Consider the following 20970-nt stretch of genomic DNA (forward strand, 5'->3'; position numbering starts at 1 on the left):
TTTAAACCAAACGTCAGAAAACATGTTCAAGAGCAGTCTGAGGGTCCACATTGTAGCTTCTGCTGAACAACCCTTTGGAAAGCTCAGGATAGCTCATCTCTTCCATCAGCTTTGCCACAACTTCACTGTGGCTCTGCCAAGGCAAACGGTGGTTGAATCATATCTTACTCATGGACCAGAAGTCTGTACCTATGCATGCCAGGGCTCACTGTGAACACATTCACCTTTTTGCTCTTAGGGCATATTACTTGTGAGCAATAACTAAGTAAATATCTGGATACGCCACTTTCCAAACAATGCAGTATGTTGCCCTGATGGGACATTGCTCACAGTCCCTATGTACCTTCAGATATTAAGGCTGAAAAAACCCAATCCATTTATTATTTCTACAGCCTAATATTCAAAGAATTCCTTAAATTTTAAGTAGGCTCATAATAATCAGCTCAACTCCTTATTAGAGGCACAAGAATGTCTAATCTGAAGTCTGTGAATTAGTTGATCCTGAGCTAGATGATGAATTTTGAACGACCTAGAAGCCTGCCAAACTTCACTGAAATTGTCATTTTTACTATAACAAGACATGAATTAAGCTTTTAAACAAGCTTTTGTGTGAAATTAGTATTATCAGGCAATAACACTAAGCTGATAAACATTTGGCAATTGCTCACCCTGACAATCCAACTGGAATTTAATAGACCACAGGCACTTTTAACCAAAGAGATGGCCAGTGTCACAGATTGTGACTGCTTCATTGTCTGGGACAAAACTGTTCTGTAACCGTTTCAAACTACATTGCAGCATTTCGACTATCATGTACATAATAGTTTTAGAAGTCCTTTACCTGAAATTCAAAGAATTCATCAAGGGACCCTACTGAGCTCTCAGCCAGAGACAGAACACTGCTATTTATCCATGTCACATTCCACGATATCAAGGTATTCCAATCATGTTTTGCTAGTTCACCAACGCCATACACTTAGCAAGTCTTTCTAAGCTCCCAAATATTAATGAATTACGTCCATGTGAGCAATTATGCCATTTTAATTTTGAAAACAGAACATGTAAGATAAACCAAATTACTACAACTTCAACTGTCCATAGCAGAAGCAGTGCCATGATACCCGCACAGTCTAAAAAAAAAAAATATATGCACCTGTAAGAAAGCCACACTGAACAGCTTTCAAAGATTGCTAACTATCCCAACAAGGCAAAACATCTGGAAGAAAACCCAAAGGCACCTTCCAGTTCAGATGCCTATACCACCCAAACCTTGTTGCGACAGAAGACTTTGAAAGCACAAAGCAGATTTAATATGAAAAGATGAAGTAGATAGTGGTTGAAAAAGAAAAAAAAAATCCCTGAAAACGTACAAGACTTAGCCATCCTTCTCTAAGAGTGCAGTCACCATAAGCTTGGTAAAAGCCAATCTGACGTCACCTTGTGCTTCACAACCTCCAACGACTTTCAGAATGCTTTTCTTCCAAGAGTGACATACAGCTGACAAGTAAGTGTGGTTCTACCAAGCAATCTCCTTAAAAAGCCCTCTGGGCTTAAGCAATGATTATGTGTTAAAGCTGAAACTCAGTGCAGAAAGGGAACTTCACACTAGGAGAATGTTTACAGGGAAGAAGTTTCCAATTTTCTGCTGTTTTGCAAGAGTACAGTTTAAAAGGGTCAGAGCTGAAGGTCAGTGACAGAGCAGTAATCCACCACCACCACTTCAAGGATCATTTTGAAAGTTGTAATACTACTGATGCACTTGAGCCACTGCGAAGACAATGTTCTGACTAAAGCTTAAAAATTAGTAAGGAAAACAAACTAGAAATGCCATTGTAAAAGGAACGTGTTCAAATTATATCAATATTTTATGCAAATGTAGAAAGAAGTAGAATTACTCAGATTGCCCAAGCGCGATAGAAGAAACCTCCAGTTTCATTCCTAGCACTGCTCAATCTTCAATAAAACCTTGCAAAGCACATCAAGACCTACTTTAGTGTTTTTCTTCTTTTTCAAAAAAAAGTGCTCTTAAAGCACAAAATACTTGTGATTTGTGGAAGGACTTGTGTCCTCACTCCTGCTTTGGGCTCATGGAAGCAAGAAAGGATTGCGGGACTGTACCTTGTATGCAAAAATGCTATTGTTCCAGAACGGATGAGAAGTGTGGTCTTTCAGTGGGGCTGCTGAAATGCTGCACCAGATCCTTTTCATTGTACACAAAACAAAAACCATCTTGAACATTTTTAACACATAGTAAAAGCCTACTAAGGTTAGTGAAAGAAATATAGCTGCTTCAGCAGGCAAACCAAACCTAATCTAGTATCAAGAAAATGAGACTGGCAGAGTTCAAGGGTGGGAATGCCAGTAGCTATAATAAAATCCAGCCTCAACAGCTGATCATAAAAGATCTAAAAATTCTTAAAGTCTGGCTTTTCACTTACACCCAGATGTCCATTTTAACCCAAGAGCACCTTTTCCTTTGCAGTACAGAACTGCCTTGGCAGTAGGAATATAAAACCTCCAATATTCAAATACATAACTTGTTGTCAGATTATGCCTTTGACAAATACAGCCAGAGACACCCTGATATTTTTACCTCTATCAACAGATACTGAAGAAAACCAAGAAAAGCCTTTTGTATCTGGCACCTTTGTCAAAAGGCAATGTGGTAAGCCAGACCATTTGCTGAGCTGTTGCAAAATGTTTGCCATGAACGGGTCATGTTAGTGACCTCCACTAGTAGCAACCACAGCAAAGCATGTCTTATAGAAGGAAGGCCATGGTCATCAACACCACAGTAGGCCATCCCATCTTAATCCATCCCCCAAATCAACTGCAAGTTCTTGAGACCTCCTCTCACCTCAAGTACCCAGAGTAATAGAACTACAAGTTGCTACAGACAAAGTCTTCTTTTTGTTTGTGTTTTATTGAGCTGCTCTTTCTCAGTCATTCCAGGCACATCTCTTTCTCCACATTTCCATTTGCATAAGCTATCCCCTTGTTTGGTGAAACTCATGTTATGAAAAAAGGACAACAAATTTTATCCTTGCCTGACTGTATCTTAAATTTTGTTCCAGCTTAATAGACTTAATTTCAAAGACCAATAAACTCCAAAGCCCTTCCAAAATCTAAAATAAAAAAATCAATGCACTTCAAATATAAATGCATTTATGCTTATTTTCCCCTATTATACATGTAGTAATTCTACCAACTCCAGCAACTACACAAGGGAAGAATCAGGCCCGCAAAACCAAGCTTGTGCCATCTACTCTGTTCCTGATAAGCTCCTACATCTGTGCCAGCAAATTAGTATTGCAGTCAGCTCACCACCAGCTCTTGGCAGCGTCCACACTGTGGGACTTCAGCATCTTCTGCTTCCTGGATTCTTCCCCTTTAACCATGTATTTGCTGTTTATTTACACAGACATTTTCTAAGGAACTGCAAGAAAGTTTAGGATGCTTAACTTCATCTGGTTTCAGTCATTGTATTTATTCTGCTTGCTTAAGAACAGTTTTCTCCTTTTCAAACTAATTTTCAGTCTTCTCATGGGCAGTATCTGAATACTGTGGCACATTCAGGGACTGCACCAGCGTTACCAATCCCTGGCCCAGCTGCGAGCTGCTAGTGCCACCTGGAGTTTCCTAGCTGTATATAAAGCACACCAAATCCCAAAGATGCACGCAAACATTTTAGCACATGGCCTGCAAAATTATACATCCAGCAGCACCAATATCTGTGCAACATCTTTGTACAGTGGATCTCATTTCTAAAGTCTGGACACTCAGAAAGCTCAACACAGTGAGCCAAGCTGAGACTGTCAAGAGCTCAGAGCTGCAGGCACTGGAAACCCCAGTCAAAGAACGGACAGCAAAAACCACCAAGTACTTTCAAAAATTTGATTTCAAACAAGGCTGGTAAGCACTTGAAAAGCCCAGTCTTCAATATTTTTCTGATGTCAGCCTCCCGATTGCCCATACATACTGAAAAACACTGATCAAAGTGTGTCTTTATCAACCATGAAGTCAAAGCATGAAAATGAGTGGTTACTGAAGCAGCCTGTACTACTTCAGATACAAGCTGTCTCCCCAATACCACTTGCCTTTGGATACAAGTAAAATAGAAGTATCCTGGACACCCTGGTGCTAAATTGTAGGCTTGCTTAACCAGTAAAGACAGAACAATCCAACTGGACTGCAGCAAAACTGCACCTGTAGTAGCAGCAACACCACAGAATAATTTACACAATGTCAGTGGAGTCAGTCTTTGGGTATCATTAATACATTCCCAATGCACTGCCTACCACAAAACACACAGCTTTAATAGTGCTACAGTAGAAAAGAACAAAGCAAAGAGCATGTTGGAAATACATGTCATGAATTGCTTAAGAAATCCAGGTCCTTGGAATCTAAGCAAACAATCAGCTCTTCAGGGATCTGGGTTTGTTTTTTTCTCAGTTTATTCCTGCACATTTAGGAGAAGCCCATCAAAGATGACCTGAAACCCTGCTAAACACAACTGTAGCTTGATGAGGATGATGAAACTGGCTGTCACTGGGCAATATCATGTTTGACCTTCAAATATTTCATGAAGTCAGCTGCAGTAAAACCATGATTACCCCAACTACCAGTCTTTGCTTTCACATTTGGCATGACAGTTTGAGTTGGCTTTCAGTCTGACCATCGCTATCAATAAAACATTTGGAAAATCAAAGAGCAGTTAAGACTAAAGATAGTTAACAACCCAAATAGAGCACAGGTCTCTGCACTATTGCTGTACTGACGTTATAGCAGCAGGAAAACATAAAAAGACAGTCAAGATTTTGTACTCTTAAAATAAGCACAGCTGATAGAGGGGACACTGAAGGAACCCCAATGGATTCATACTAGGGTGGGGGTTTTTTTTCAGTCATCTTTCCTATTAAAACAGCAGCTTGAGATGGCCCCTGAAGCTAAAAAGGATTTAAATGCATTTCCTGAAAAATCAGCAGCTCTGGAAAGGCAAACTTCACCATGTACAGAATCCTCCTGCTAACCAGGCCAAGAAAAAAAAAACCAAAAAACACCCCACACACCACACCACCACCCCCAAAAAAATACCCACAACTTTCAGCCCAGCAGGGATTGTTTCAAGAATCTACACAACGGCAGAAAGCAAATATAAACATGTTAGGCTGTATCTAACTAATCATGTTAGATCATAATACAAAAAACATTAATGTGAAAAGTTTGTTTCTATTTTCAGTTTATTTCATGACATCTAAACAGATGAAATTGCTAAGGTATTAACACAGCAAAATGGTACCACTGCAAATATAACACACAGCCAAATGCTTCAAACTAGCAACTCCTCTCTCCCACTATACTTGTTACTTGGAGGCATTAAATAGTTTGTGCTGTATTTGTATTTCATGCAAGACTGAACACTGTTTGAAAGGGAATCAGTATTTTCTCACAACACAATATTGGCTATGACTTTAAAAAGCAATTGTTACAGAGCATCTTTTATAAAGGTATTTGCAACCAAGCAACTATGAGGACCAACATCTATACAACCCAGTAGGTGAGGCTATATTTAGCTGAAATTCAATACCACTGCTAAAATAAAACTATTGTTTAAGCAATATGCAGTTTACCTACTGGAAGGTAAATTTGTCTGAAGGTGAATCAAAAATAAGAAGAGTGAGCATTACAATATCCTGGAGAGATGCTGTTCAAAGGCAAACTTCTGTTACGCAACTACAATTTAAAAGAGCAGCTTTCTCCTGAATCACTAGCACTGGTTTCCCTCCTCTTGGGCTAATTGTGCCCTCAGGGATAATGTTGAAGAGACACTGAACTTACACCCAAAGCAACCAGTTGTTGCTAAATAAATCAGATTATCTTTTGACTACATTGCACTTGTTATTTTGAGGGGAACGCTGCTGAGGGAAGAAGGGAGTTGTTTTATTTTTATAACCACATAAGCCTGTCTTGGTGTGTTATTTGCAGAAAGAAAACATTATATGATGTGAAAAAAAGGCAGCTTTTCTTCACTGCTGAATGACCATTAAAGAGTTAGGTGAGCCGCACAGGAAAGGAAGGGAGGGCTGTGCCTGCAAGAGGCAGTGGTAACACAAATACAACAGTTTTAAATCTTTGTAACTGCAGATTTACATAAGTAGAACCTACTAGTTGATACAATATTGGCATCACCCTGAATATTGAAGGAAGGGAGAAATACATATCTGCTTATATGGCTAATAAATTCCTGTTCCCTGGAACATCACAAGGAAATCTGAGTTCTCTGGGGAGCTTGCCTTTGTGTCAAAAAAATTATGGTAGGAAGGTGACTTTCCCTCTTGCACTGTTGTAATTTTCCAAATGACCACTTTTTATATACCATTAGAAAACCACAGTTTCATTCACTCCTCAAAACCAAACCAATACAGACTGGATAAGAAAGCAAGCCAGTGTGAAACATCCTAACTACCACAGCACAAGGCAGAGCCAGCAGAGAGCCCTGCACCACAAAAAAGCCAGGGCAGTGTGCTGAAAGCCACCCTCTCAGAACTCAGTACTACAGGCAGTCTCCACAGTCCACCTAGGGTTCCTGTGCCTCAAAGCAAACTGAGGTGTCTGGGGCACTCTGTGCACCCTTCCACAGAGTCAGTAGCCCCTCTAACCTCTCAAACCAGGGCACCTGCAGCACACAAACACACTTACCTCCCCACTGCCCATTTCTAGACAGCCATGTTTCCAGCAGCCCACTCCCCCAGGCCTGCTAGTTAAATCCACTGATCCCCTAAGCTTCCTTGCAGGCAGATAAAACAATTAGATTTCTGAATCAAAACACAGACAGTAATAACTAAGTAAAAGGCTGTAATAGTGTCCCAGATGCTCTGCAGCATGCTGCAGTGTAACTGCCACCATGTTACAGCCTTCAGAATTGAAGCTGAAAAGATTTATTGAACCAGCATCCTACAATCCCTCCACTGGTCACAGCCAGCAGCACCACCACTATGGGCATGAAGAGGAGGCAGGGTAACTACCGCTCCTTTCTAAGTCTTTGCTTTATTCCTTCAGACTATGAATTAAAATAAAGGCTCTGTTTTATAACTGTGCTAAGGTTAATGAAAAAAAACCCAGTAACCAAACATGTCAGATACTTCATGGCAGAAAACACCACCAGTCACCTACAAAAGCTTAGGCCAAAGAATGGTCATGATCCTGGTGAGCAAAGGTGTTGGGATCCCACACCTGCTGGACTCACACAGGTCAGGATTAGAACTTCAGAGCCCAGCTCTGTAGCAAGATGCCTCCACTGCAATAACCAGAAACCTGTTCCCAGAAGCATCAGGAGAGATACTACTGATTTAGCAAGCAAGAAAACTGAGCACACTCATCCTAAGAAATAAAAGAAATTAAGACTAAACTCCCATTAGTCTCCAAGTGAGTAGCACAGGGAAGCTCACATCACCCTTCCCCTGGCTCTGCCACTCAGAATTGAGGCTTCTGAACTGCAGGGCTGTCAGTCTGGCTCTTATTATGCTTGTCCTTTGTTTTAAAAAAAAGGGATTAAGTTCATTAAAACTGTCCTCTACAGCTCATTAGACAGCTACTGATCTAATCATCTAGTGGACTGTTGGTTTGAACTACTTCCACTTCTTGAAATAAAGTTTCAGTAACAAAATCAGTTTGAAACTGAAATAAAAGCAGGGGCCTAAGATGCAAAATAGAGGTGCAAAGCTGATCTTTAAATATTCTTTGAGAAACCCACACTCTGGGAGCTAGGGGCATGCTGGACTACCATTTTCTCTCAGAAGTTGCCTTAGCAGAAACATTAAAACTCTCTCAACTCTGATATACTCTCCATATGTTTTAGTGTGCATCACGCTTTAGATTCTTCCCCTGTAACAATCAGGTATAAACAGCCCCTACCCAAGCTCTGTCCTGCCTCTGGTTAGAGCCTGCTATGACTGACCGTCCAGAGCAATATTTTTAACATAAATAACACCACCTTTCACTTGCTCTGTTGAAAGCCTAGCATTAAGACTTCAAAGCCTGGTCCACCACCTGGTCTTTGCAGAGCCCCACCTTGTTTTGTGAGCACTTCTCTCAGAGCTGGGGTTATCATCTCTCTCTTTCCACCCTCCTTCTTCCCAGAGTTCTCTTGAGTCAAGCGCGTTCCAACACCTCCTTCCTCAAGCTCACGTTCTCCCTGTTTAAAGACAGTGAATTACAATCATTTAGAGTCACACATCACATTTTAAACAGCGGCACAGTTCAGCCACAGACTTGATGCAAGTGCCCACACATGAATTCTTGCATTTGTGTAATCTGGCATTTTATCACTCTTCCCATCAGACTCTGACTCTTCAGTAATTTAGGACAGTAAATTAAAAACAAACAAACCCACCCAGCAACGACACCACTAGATTTGTTCTACTAACACGGCAATAAAATCCTCTAGGATATTTTAAGCAACAAGGTGTTTGAATCTCATCTGAGAGTGAGAGGGATTCCAGGATTTAAGCTCAAGTGTTTGATGACTGCACAATAACCTCACCTGTCTACCGAATGCAAGCCAGAGGGAACAAATCATTTTGTGCCTGACAATTGCCTGGAGTGACAAGCAGCTACTGTCTCAATTATTTGGACAGGTCAAGGAAGAAAGCCACATCACGACACAGCGTAAGAGATTACAGACTAGAAGTTGTGCTCCCCACAAGTCACCTGAGGCAGCAGCCATATGCATCACCAAGATTCAGTGATCACCAAAGGCCCTGCAAGAAAAGGTTGTTCCTCCCCACCCCACAGCCAACTCCAGACACATGAGCTGCAGCATCTCACCTCAATTTGGCTTCCAGCAGACGCTGCTTTATAGACCCAGTTAAGCCCTTGGAGCTTACTTAAAACCAAATGCAGGAATATCACATATAGCATAAAGCTACAAGCAGGAGAAGCAAACCCCAGCACATGAGGAATTGCGAATCCCCAGCTGTATGGGTGTCACTTCTGAGACTTTATGGGTATTTATTGTTTCATGTCTGCACAAAGCAGCACAAAAGTGTAAATAATTACTTTGATATTTCATGCAACTTGTAATCTGTCAGTCCTTTATGGCTTTTTTTGAAATATTAAAGGAGTTAGGATAAACAACAGACAAAAACCAACAGAGGACATTTTGTTTTCACAAAACTGAGGCTATTTCACATCCAAGCCACTTTTGTGCCAAAGACATCAAGAAGTCAATACAAACACTTCCAGTTTGAGTCTGCCCACCAACTGTTAGCATCACACACCACTGCTCTTGACTTGCCAAACTGTGTTCTTCACAAACAGGGAAAGTAATCTAAAGTAATCTAGCTGTTCCTAGACATACAAACAGATTACTTTTGTACGTGAGCAAAATTTTAGAAAATAAAGATGCCGCAGAAGAAAAAAAAAACCACCAAGGAAAAAACCTATCACACACACAGATTCAGAGGTTCAAGGACAAAACAAGAGCTCCCAGTATGCACTTGAGAGGGGAATAGGGAAGTAAAACATTTAGGGACAGAGGTTATTAGCTTTCCTACTAGTTTTGAATAAAACTTTGCTCACAGTTTCAGGGAGGTTGTGCAGAAAGGTATTTTCTAATGACTGTTAAAAGCATGGTCATTACTGAAGGAGAAAGAAGTTTCCATCTTCTACTCCTTTCACTCAGTTTGCCAAGTTTTCAGGCAGGCTTTCATTGGTTTCTGTAACGCATCAAAACTTTCCTGAAAGGCTAGCTCTAAGTACTTGTCATTTGTTGGATTTAAAAGTCTCATTTCTTGAGATTTGATATTCATTTATCAGCAAAATGCTTCAACGATAAAATATTAGTATTACTGGAAAAGCCTCATGCATAAGGAAGGAGGGAGATGAAATCTTCACCTTTTAACTATTGTCTTAAATAGCAAGCTTCTCATCCCACAAGCTATCAGTTAACCCAGAACTAGGCCCAGCCACCCATTTAAAAGGAAAGGCGCTATCTTAGCACAGATTTGTTAGCTACTTAAAGCAAAATGCTACACAGAATCTAAAAGCGGACACCATCCTGGCCTGTTTGCCAACAGTCTCATGCCAGGTTAATTCTTCTAGAACTAAATATGCATTATGGAGCACATCATAATATTAAAAATGCAGCAATTGATTTAAGTACAAATGAGAGACACTCCATTCAAGACAGCCTTCAGATACAGAAAAAGCCTTTCTGTAATCAAAGCATTTGCATTTCTACCTAACTCTTGTGTCTGTTACGCAGTATCAGAGAAAAGCACCTAAACATAAGAACAAGTAAAACTGCCTTACTGGCAGGGCAGAAACACATTACAATAATTATTTTCCCCCTCAGAGATAATACTTTTCCTTTCTCATCATGATATGAAAGCCTCTAAACAAAATAATTATTTGTTTCTCTCTGAACTGCAATACCTGCTCATTTGGTTCAGCAAGTGAATGGCTTCAGGTATTTCTTGTGAGAAGTGGAATTTGTAGCCCCAGGAGTTTTACTTACTTGCTTTAATAAACCTTTCATATTTATTATTTAGGGTTGAGTGGAGAGAACAAAGTTAACTTTGCACAAAGCAAACTTCTCAAGTTCTGGTAATTTAGCAGAAAGCCCTGTAGTAAATCCAAGGTAAATTACTGTCTTTCTATAAGAAATCAAGTGAGTAGTGACAAGAGGCAGCTTTTCAGGTCCTTGAAATACTTCAGTGCCAAAAAAACCAGAAGAGTCATCTTCTGGCCTGTGTTCAGAAATGAGAGAACCTACACATGAAAAAACATAGGGGTACACTCCAATCCATTCGTACCTCAAGACTCAGCACAACTCCTGCTGCAGCACACTGGAGAGTTTTTTGCTACTGCCATTGAAGCAGACCTGAATAAAAACAACTGAACCTCAAGTGTAAGGACTTATGATCATCCTCCTCTATAGGACAGGGCAAAAAAAAAAATTATCTCTTCCCTTTTACTGCCATACAGGCAGCACAACAGGCAGAGGCACTACATCCTTTATGGGCAGGCGGAAGCTCATTTTTGATGCACTAAGAGCAAAGGGTCTCTGACACTGGGCAGAGACAAAAAAGGACCTCAGCATTCCCTGCCAAGGCAGAGGTGTTGCTGCCTCTTTGACAAATTACAGTTCAAGTATTTCAAAGGATTTCCTAAAAATATGCCCACCAAACTCATCCACAGCCACATTTGAGTGTGACCAACAGGACATGCTACTGTCAATTTTCCTCCTCTTTGAAATGGTCTCTCCAAGATGCCAAGGTGCCCAATACCTCCCTGGTTTTCCCTTTTATTACATCAAATATTCTTCTAAGTAATATTGCAGAGGTGAGAAAGAAAAAAAATCAAGAACTCCAAGCAAATTCCCTAAATTAACTTAATTTAGCATTTGTAGCCTCATGGCTCTACTTATTCACATGCCATGGTGAAAAAAAAACGTATTCCCCAAGAAGTTTTCAGTCCCAGAAGGAAAATTACATCCAAAATATCCTAATTTTGACTAAACTTCTTTCTTACTTAACCTCCCAGTGGTCAAAGAAGAGGAGACCCCTGGCCTTGTCATGATTTACAGCCTCATCCATCAAAAAGCTCCAAGATCTTTTAACAAATGAAAGGCACAAACATTAAGAAAACAGTAATACATCAGGGGCTGGAGCCAGGACTAACAGAACCAGTACTACGGAAAAATGTTGGCAAGGCTATCGGGAAAATTGTGCCTGGCAGCAAGAAATATTCGTAAAACTTTCCCAGGGGAGCCATTAAATGCAGCATTAGAGTTCATGAATTACACAAATGAGGAGTTGAAGTTCACACCAAGCAGAGCTCTGGAAGCACTACTCTAGTGACAAGAGGACAGCTAGAAAAGCTGACAACTTTTCCCCTAGTTCAGGCTCATCTGTCAGTGGCACCACAGGCAAGAACCATGCAGGGTTTTCTGAAAGCTGATTAGACATCAGGCTGCCCACAGGAACAGCATTCGTTTCCTTACAAAGCAACCTTCCTGCAAGACTAACACACTTGGAAAAAGAGTGGGACAGGGAGCAGACTTCCACAAAGACACTCTTGAACACAAATGAAGAGCAGAAGACTGCTAGTGTGCTGTGAGGACCTTCCTCATCCAGGTACAGAGCTCTGGCTGTCACAATCCAACTGTAACAGAGACAGAAGTGCAATTTGCTCAGTCCATGGAAGAAACAGCCTGCCATTCTTACAGCAACACGGGATGCCCTAACTGCTGTCAGTCACCAATAAAAACAGCTTAGACTGTTTGCAAGTGAGCACAAAGATGAATATGGAAACTTGGATTGAGTAGTCTGTGAACCAGCAAACACCCCAAAAGCAAGAAAGTCTTATTAAAACCAGCTAGAGTCTACATAATCACAGGCTATATACTCACTCCATACATCACTGGCCAGTTAAGCACAAAGGCCTGAACTGAAGCAAAAAGCAGACAAGGGTTGAAAGCATGACAGCTGAGAGATTGGGAACTTGGCAATCCATTCCCTTACCCTGATGAAATAGGTGGTGGCTTGATCAAAAGCAAAAATCATGGCATGTGTTTCCAAGTGTCCCTCAAAATGGGGAAAGCCCCTGAGAAGTTCTGACTGACACCAACAAAACTACCACCACCACCACAAAACAAAAGCCACCAACAAACAAGAAAAAGAACAAAACCCAAAGCACCTCAAAAACTCAGAAGCAAGTTTTTTTTTTTCCCCTCCTAGAATAGAAACCTTTGTGAACTTTCAACAAGCTGGAAGGAAGTCTCCATCCACATCTACCTTTACTAAGCTATAGAATAGCAGAAGGTCCCTCATGTTATTCTGAGGCAGCAGGTACTAGCTGCCATCCAGAGAAAGGATGCTGTTCAAACAGACCTGGAGCTCAGCCCCCACAGAAGGAATCTCACATTTTCTTTTGTTTGAAAAGTCAATGCTGAGATTTTTGGACATGTACAACAGCATTTGAAGACCCAAATTCAGGCAGACAAGTAATGACAGAAGATGTATGCTGCTATCCAACTGAATCAGTCTGAAAGGGCACTGTGCATCTTCCATGAAATGCAGAAGAGTAGATGATCCCACTGATGTCCATTTTCTTGTAGGTTCAATCCTTAAGGACAAAAAAATTCCCAGATCACAACTCTAAAAATGTATCTGTAGGGCTACAGTGGGGTTTAAGATTGTTTCTCTGAGCTATAACATCACTGCTGTGCTCTAGGGAAGGTTTTTACAAGGTGTCGTTAAACCACAACTTCACTTCACATACTGCTGCCTGATTCTGTCAACATTTGTTTGATTTGGGAAACTTCCTTCACCAAACAATAAAGAAAACTGATTTTCAAAGGCAACAAAAGAATCAAAACTAAAAATGTGTCTGTCTCCACCCAAAAGTGACTATCTTATTTTTGAAAATTGGGCCATTTAGTCACATTTTTATTCCTTTCTTCTGTGCTACAGTAATCTCAACTAAAATCCAGGTAACGTGATTCAACAAGCGTGCTGAAGCGTCCAGCCTAAAACCAGTAAGATTTTCCACTTCAGTCTAGTCTGCTTTCTCACACACAGAGCATGCAGCACACATCCTTTCACAACATCTTAACATATTTTGCAGGTTATGGTGGTCTTTTTTTTTTTTTAATGGGTCTGTAAAAGACTTCCCCATTTCTTTCTTTTCCTTACAGTTTAGGACTAAAAAGACATTACATTTCAACACCAATCTTTCAAGTGGTCAAAACACCATACACACATTTAAAAAAGTGTGATGAATTTTAATTCTGCAATCATTGGCTGGAGGCTTCTTCAAACATAGCAAATCTGAGCTAATACCAGCTAGAGGTATATTTCTTAGTAGCAATATTTGCTGTGGAAAGGCCAACCCTTGTAAGCAAAGCAGCCAGCTAGACTGCAGACTGCTATTTTGTATTAGGAAATCCTAAATGCCTTCCACAGAAAGGCAGGCACCCAGCGCATGCTAGCACACGGACATGTCAGATGTCAGCAAGCAGCAGTCAGTTCTCATATCTGCCTTAGCTTTCACTGGTCTTCAGAATTCCTATAACGCAGTAAAGCTCCCAACCATAAAACGTTAACACAGGCTATGAAACATGAGGAAAAGTGTCAGAAACACAATCTTCCTACGACCATGAGAGTTACAAGCCCAACTCCCCACCTGGGTTAGCCTTCCCAGGAAGACCATTTTCCCAAGACTACATGCAAGCTCCTAATCAGCAGAAGTCAGTGCTAACTGAAAAGCAGCATGGGAAAGTCCCTATTTGCATTTTCTCCACCTGTCTCCTCCTTGATGGGGAGCTGTATACAAGTCTTCCAAGAGCCCAAATTAACCATTTTGGTCTGCAGCCCTTTCAATGATATGCATCAACCAGCTTTTCAGAACTATTAGATGAGAGGCCACAAGATTATCATAAGAATACATTATTAAAGTCAAAAGGAAATTGCCTGGTTTCTACCATAATCAATCTTCACTGAGTGCAAGATAACATAAACTAGTCAGTTAGGAAAACAGACCAAGACTGATATCCAAGAGCCCTGCAGAGCATCCATCAAGACCCAAAGCCCCACATTCCAAAGTTACAGGCCAAAGAAGAGTCAGAAATGACTCAGTGCTTCATCCTCTCCAAGGGGACACAGCACAGTTCCACGCACACAACTAGACAAGCTGCTTTTCCAGCAAAGCCTTATGCTTCACACCTGGGTCTCTTCTGCAACTTGTTTACAGTAGATGAAATATAGCAGCACTCCTCTTTTTAAAACTAACAATCCATTATTGTTTCAGTAGCACTGACTGTCACCAGGACCCAGCTCATTCCAGCCCAAACGAGCTGGGTCAGAATGGCCCCCTATGTGGGAATCACTTGTCAGCACACAGACTGCCCTGCCATGAGCCACTGGCACAGAGGCTCTGGCCATGCCAGCAGCAAGGAGGAATGTCATTTCCTCATGCAGAAGCTTAAACAAGAATGGTCTGGCACACACGTAAAGTACTCTGCAATACAAAGACAGTTTAATGCCATGTTACAGTGTCCAGCTCTTCCTGTTGAGCTGAGATAATGCTACTTCTGTTCTCTTATGCCATGCTCTTCTGTTGAGAATATTTTTAGGAGAGGCTGCATCTTGTCTGCATATCCACACCACCTAGCAAACTAATCTCCATCTCACGTCAAGCCTCTGCAACCAACAGCAAGAGAGGGATGTCAGAGTATCAGCTCTGGCACAAACAAGAAAAGGTAGATACTTTACCTGCTTTGGCAGCCTAAGTATCAGCAAAGGAAGCAAGATTGTGGCTCACCTCATAACAGGAAAGAGAAAGCAGGTCTCACTGTCCCTGACCAGTGCTGTGCTTCACGCAGAGGGGTAGGACACCAAGCAAGACAAGGATGTATGCTTCTGCAGCTGAGTGCCACTTAAACTATACTGACCACTGGGCAGTCACAGCTAATAAGAGTTTGATTACAGACTACATGTGGACAGGCTTACTGCTGGCTGCACTGCTGAATGACCAGCCTGCAGTGTTTGTCTAGGGGAACATGTATGCATTTACTGTGCCTCCTAACACCTTATTCAAACAACATATTTACTTGGCAACAGATGCTGTGCTCCCACAGGACATCCTTGTGCCACTCTCTCCTTGGATACAGCAATGACATCAACAGGCCACTTCCTCCATGCTTCTCCCCATAATTACCACCAGCAGATAATTACTCTTTGCATTGATTTGTAGAGTTCTGTTAAATGGTGTTATTTGGCTGGCAAGAACCTTAAAAAACACACAGGAAAAAAAGACACTTAAGAAATGTAGCACAAAGTTTGGGAGAAATGGTAAGCAGATGGGCTAGACTGCTGCAGGCTAAGCCCTGATCATCTCCAACAACAGATGTGGTCTAGAAAAGGTTGCAAATAAAAAGGAAGCCAAATATTCAGGGGGACTTCAGATTTCCAGAATTGTTTGTATCTACCAGCTCTGCTTCGCTACCCATTTACTGGCTAGTTTACAATAGACTACAGAACAGCAAGAAATATGGTATCTACCATTAGGGCAAAAATAAAAGTTTTCATTCATAAATCTCAAAGCCCTTTACAAAAGCTTGTCACGGAAACCAATATCATACCAAATGTCAAAGACTAAAGGAAACCTCTGACTGGACATTTGAAGTATTTTTAATTTTTCTTCATCTTTTTCATTGGGCACTCCCAAATCTTACACAGAAAAGGCAAGCCTCAAGATCTCTTGTAATGTTGTTTATGAATTGTTACTCTTTTCAATAGCCAAGGTTTGGAGAAGAAAGATTTGACCACAGGAAAGGGGAAGGGGGAAGTGTCCCTGTGACAAACCCAGATTTTAGCGCTAGAAGTAGTCCCCAAGCAGCTAATATTTCTTAAAGCTTATTTTAACATAAAGGATCACACTGAGTTCTGGAGCCAGAGTAGCAGAGGTCAAAATTCAGCCCAGAGCCTGAGCTGTTGCAGATAACGGCACATTCTTCCTATAGGAATCTTTCACCCGTTAAAAGTTAGAAATTTTTGGAGAGCTCTAAGCATGCACATCTTTTTTAACTGTCAAGATTTAGAAACAACTAAGTACCCCAGCCTTATTCAATCCAGTTAAAAGATGGCTAACAGTTCTGGCATACTCCAAAAAGTTTCTGCCTGTAACACAAAGTTTGTATTTAAATACCTTATACCTTAACACTTACTGCCTCATTTCAAATAAAACTTCAGCCAACTTCCTGAAGTTTCTTCACCCAGTGTCAGCAAGGTTTGGTCTTCCATAGCAGTCATACACTCACAAAGGGCTCTCGGGAGATACTGCAAGTGGTGTGATTTACAATCCCAATGGTGTCAAAAGGCTAATGTAGGGTGACTTTTTAAGGAAGAGTGACAAAGGGGATCAGGAAACCTCTCCTGTGGCAAACATGCATAGAAGCAAACAAACTTCTTGAACATGCTCTCTGAGACATGCTCTGCTTCCTGTAAACTCAGTCATGGTCTTACTCTCTCACACACCCCGCTCCTCCATACTTACATTGCAAATGCAAGTATCAGCATCATCAAACTTTTTGTTTTAGAAAACAAAAACATTAATCTTGAAATTCTGTCAACAAAATATGCCCATTTGATTACTTCCCAACCCATCCAAATAAAATTAGGATATTATTATTACTATTACTCATGCCTGCAGTTTATAAATATGAAGGTTAATAAAGCCATTTCATTCCCTGGGAACAAGACTAGATTGATCTGTCTTTCTAGTTTATCACAATCTTGCAGCTGTAGGAGACAATCTACATTAAGAAATGGTGTCCCTATGATTAATAGCAGTCTTGCAGACCACAAACATACCCATTAGATTTCACATTTTATCTCATAAATACATTTCAGGAGAGCAACTTCGGAGGATGGGGAAAGCGTGGCACAATTGCAAAACTTAAGTCCACTTAGTTATTAAAGAACCACGACTGCCTTCTGCTGCTGCACAGAAGCAATTTGGAGAACAGGCCCAGGTTAGCCTAAGAACAAGCAGCTGGAATGGCAGTAACTTGCAGAGAACATCCAAACCTTAATCCACCTAGTGTGCATCATCCAGCCCCACCTGGCACCGCAGCCTTGGATCATCAGGCACCTGAGAGAAGCAGCTTCAGCCCTGCCCAGCCCTCCTTCAGGCTGTGGTCATATCACACTCTGTTGGACTTTTGTGGCCAGTAATCCCATCCATGAAAGCACAGGCATTTTCTGTACTGACAAAGGTTTGGTTCCAGTTCAGGGCCCTAATAAGTATCACCTGCAGCAAGGTCCAAAAATGTAATTACTCAGAAAACAAAGGGCTGGATTTTAGCAGCTATGAAGTTATCATTGCCACATAGTATGAGTTTTGGTCAACAAAGTGTGGAATTTACCTTTGTATCAGCCACCATTTTATATATTTAAATGATTTCCCTTTGCCGCCCAACCTAGTGCCAATTTTTGTGCTCAGATCCAGTGCACAGAAGGCACCATCACAATGAACTGTGTCTTTACCCTCAGAAGCTCTTCAAAACCCCACCTCTTTGCCAAGGGATAGTATGGAATAGTTACAACTCCACAAGGTTCTGGCATTCACCTTGAGCTCCTGAAACCATCTGCCTGATCCAAATGACTGTAAGAATCCAGTACTTATCTCAAGCCCTTTGACAGGGCTTTGTAAAGCACAGTGAAGCTGCTGCATGTGAGAAACAAGCTGTAAAACAAAACTCAGCCTTGATTTCCATCAAGTCAAGCAACAGGAGATGGATGCAAAATTAAGTTAAGATCACCTGCAGGTATGTAAGCAAACATTTATTAGATACACTTGCCTCCACAGCCTCACTCTACCATCCCACAAAAGGCAGGACAACAAGGAACAATGACTATTTATAACTGCGCATCCATCTTAATCTGCCAGTGATTCTCACAAGAGGTAACATATGCCTGTAGAAGAGAGCAAAGCTGGACTCCAGCATATTTCAAACTAAGCCAGAACCTGCTGTTCTACCTTCCACATGCACAGCCGTTTACACACAACACTGACATCCACAAAACCCATGCTGAAAACACAGCACATTTGAAATCCAAGGTACTCTGTGTATGAAGAAGTGTGTATTTAAGGATTATATCACAGACAAGTTTTCTTCAAACTTGTTAGCTTGTACAGGGATAGTTCCGTGACAAAAACGCAAAGCACTTGCCTGTTGGTAGTCATTACTGCAAGACAATAAATTACATCAGTGTAAAATAGAAGCATCAGACTAATTTTACACAGTTCAGCATTATGGGAGAGAAAAAATGGCTAAAGGCACGACTCAACTCATCTGAAAAAGAAAACTTCTCACTGCACAAACTCACAGCCACCAAAGTGAGGATGTGACTTAAACCAAGATGCACTGGATTTAAAAAACTAAATCTTCCTGCCTGGGAGCCAGAGAGTCTGATCACGATAGATTACTTTCATAAATGCTGATCATCCTGCTCTTTATATCAAGTATTCAGCATTTATTTTCAGTAAGGCACCTACAGAATCCTTTTACAATTCAAGTGTTTGCATAAACCTGTTGCAAGTCCATGCACAAGTTCCCCAGGAGACTCACAATGAGGACCATCATTTCTTCTCCCAGTTAATGACAGGGATAGCCATCAGTTCACGCTCCCTCATAAAATATTTACACAGGTATAATGTGCCATCACTCTGGAAACAATACCCCATACAAGAGAGCTGAGAATTTACAGAGAAGTCACCGCTGAGGGCCCTCTTTCCATTACCTGCACTGCTTACAGAAGCATGAAACCAGAAGCACAGACCGCAGTGAGGCACCGTAGCCACGCAGAACAGGAATAAAGGGACAAGCAATAAGAACTACATCATTTAAGGTTTCAAATTAATCCAAAAACCTGGGACATGACTATGGCAGCACAGTTCAGTGGTATCAGCAATGAAGAAAGGTTGGCACACAGTTTTAGGGCCTCTTGTCTCATCAGCTGACAACAGCTCATGTACAACAGGGCCATGACACTTCCATGCACAGCAAGACCATACTGCCAGTCCTACACCCACATGTGCACTCGCAGGATCTAACCATTTGCAGAGGCAAGAGGGCAGTGCTCAGCTGTTACAGCAGAACAACTGTTTGCCACCTCCTCCGAGGAAAAGGCAGCAGCTCAAAAACTGCAACTTACAACTCCAGAGGAAGGTCTGTGCTCAGACAGAGGCTGTCCCTCACATCAGAGGGGCTACTTCGGTCAGAGCCACAGGAACCTGACCTACACAGAAGTACCTGCACTTCTGTAGTAACTTGTACATACAACTAACAGGCCTCTCACCTCTCAAGCACAGCAACAAGGAAGCTAAGGAGAAAGTAATTAATTGTCGAATTGTGCACCAGCCAGAGTCCGACAGCAATGAATGCTCACTGCCTATGTATAAAACCACAACACATTGTTTTGGTAGCAAGCACAGCTGAATGCAATGAGCACAAGAAGCTACGAGCAGCATTTTATAGCTGTGCTCACTTTTTATTCATAAACTGAACTACGATGATATGTGGCTTTCCTGGTTTACACTACCTTTTGATCATGGTGTTGCCACATTCTGTCAGTCATCTGACACTAAATGCCTAATTTTTCATAAAACTGCTGGACGACGCCACCTCCCCCCCATCATCTAACCCATCTCCCAGGGCACCGTTCCCTTTTTGTCAGTGACCTCTAGTGGCGAGCGCACGCGGGAGAGGAGAAAGAGGACCGCTTCACTGCAGTTCCACAGAGAGAAAGGCTGATGACCTTTCCTCCCTTCAAACGAAAGCCAGATGGCTCACCCACCCTTCTGCGAGCTACAGTGCACGAGTCCGCACAAGCCCAGGGACAGGAGCTCGCACAGAGCGGCCTGCCTTGCCCCCAAGGTAGTGGGCTACTCTCCTGACAAAGTCTGTCACAAGCAACAGCAAGTATTTTCCCTTCTTCCCCTCCCTAAAGTGAGGAACAGAGATCCCCTGCACCCCGGCTCCCTTTGCAACCTCCTTCCCTCCTAAGCACACAGCCTCCCGTGGCCCCAGGCCTGCCTTGCTCTGGCCCAGCGGGGGCAGCTCAGCTCAGACTGCTGAGGAAATTGCCACATTTTGGGAAGAGCTGTGAGTCTACAGGCATGCAAGAGGAGGAAGGTGTTAAGTACAGGCAGAGAGGCCGGTTTGTTGCAAGAGGGATGGACAACAGCTCACATGTTCACAAGGAAAGACACCACCATGGAAAGGTCACCAAGGGGGAAACAATCAGCAACACACTACAGCACTGTCCTAGGGCCAGCCCTTCCCACCCCAGCTGCCAACTGCTCAGCCAGCAGCACGGGGAGCACACTGCAGATTAGCCCAGTAGCTATTTATATCCTCACTCCTTTTTGTGTGCTAACCCAACGGGTTTGATATATCCTGTT

The 20970-nt window shown here is 41.9% G+C and overlaps 1 protein-coding gene across 5 annotated transcripts in view; it reads right to left on the reverse strand.

Annotated features, from left to right (window-relative positions):
* The window catches only part of TYW1B (tRNA-yW synthesizing protein 1 homolog B), a 104994-nt gene that overhangs the window by 76325 nt on the left and 7699 nt on the right, over positions 1-20970 (reverse strand). For 2 of the 5 annotated variants that reach the window (XM_056327221.1, XM_056327212.1), the window contains exon 8: positions 8071-8194. The exons of 2 other annotated variants lie outside the window; for them this stretch is intronic. In XM_056327221.1, coding sequence (XP_056183196.1) covers positions 8071-8194 — 124 coding nt within the window. Of the gene's footprint in view, positions 1-8070; positions 8195-20970 lie in introns of those variants that run through there. One more of the 5 variants, XM_056327242.1, reaches the window with a different exon arrangement.

This window comes from Falco biarmicus, chromosome 1, assembly GCF_023638135.1.
Source record: "Falco biarmicus isolate bFalBia1 chromosome 1, bFalBia1.pri, whole genome shotgun sequence".
NCBI classification, from domain to species: Eukaryota; Metazoa; Chordata; class Aves; order Falconiformes; family Falconidae; genus Falco; species Falco biarmicus.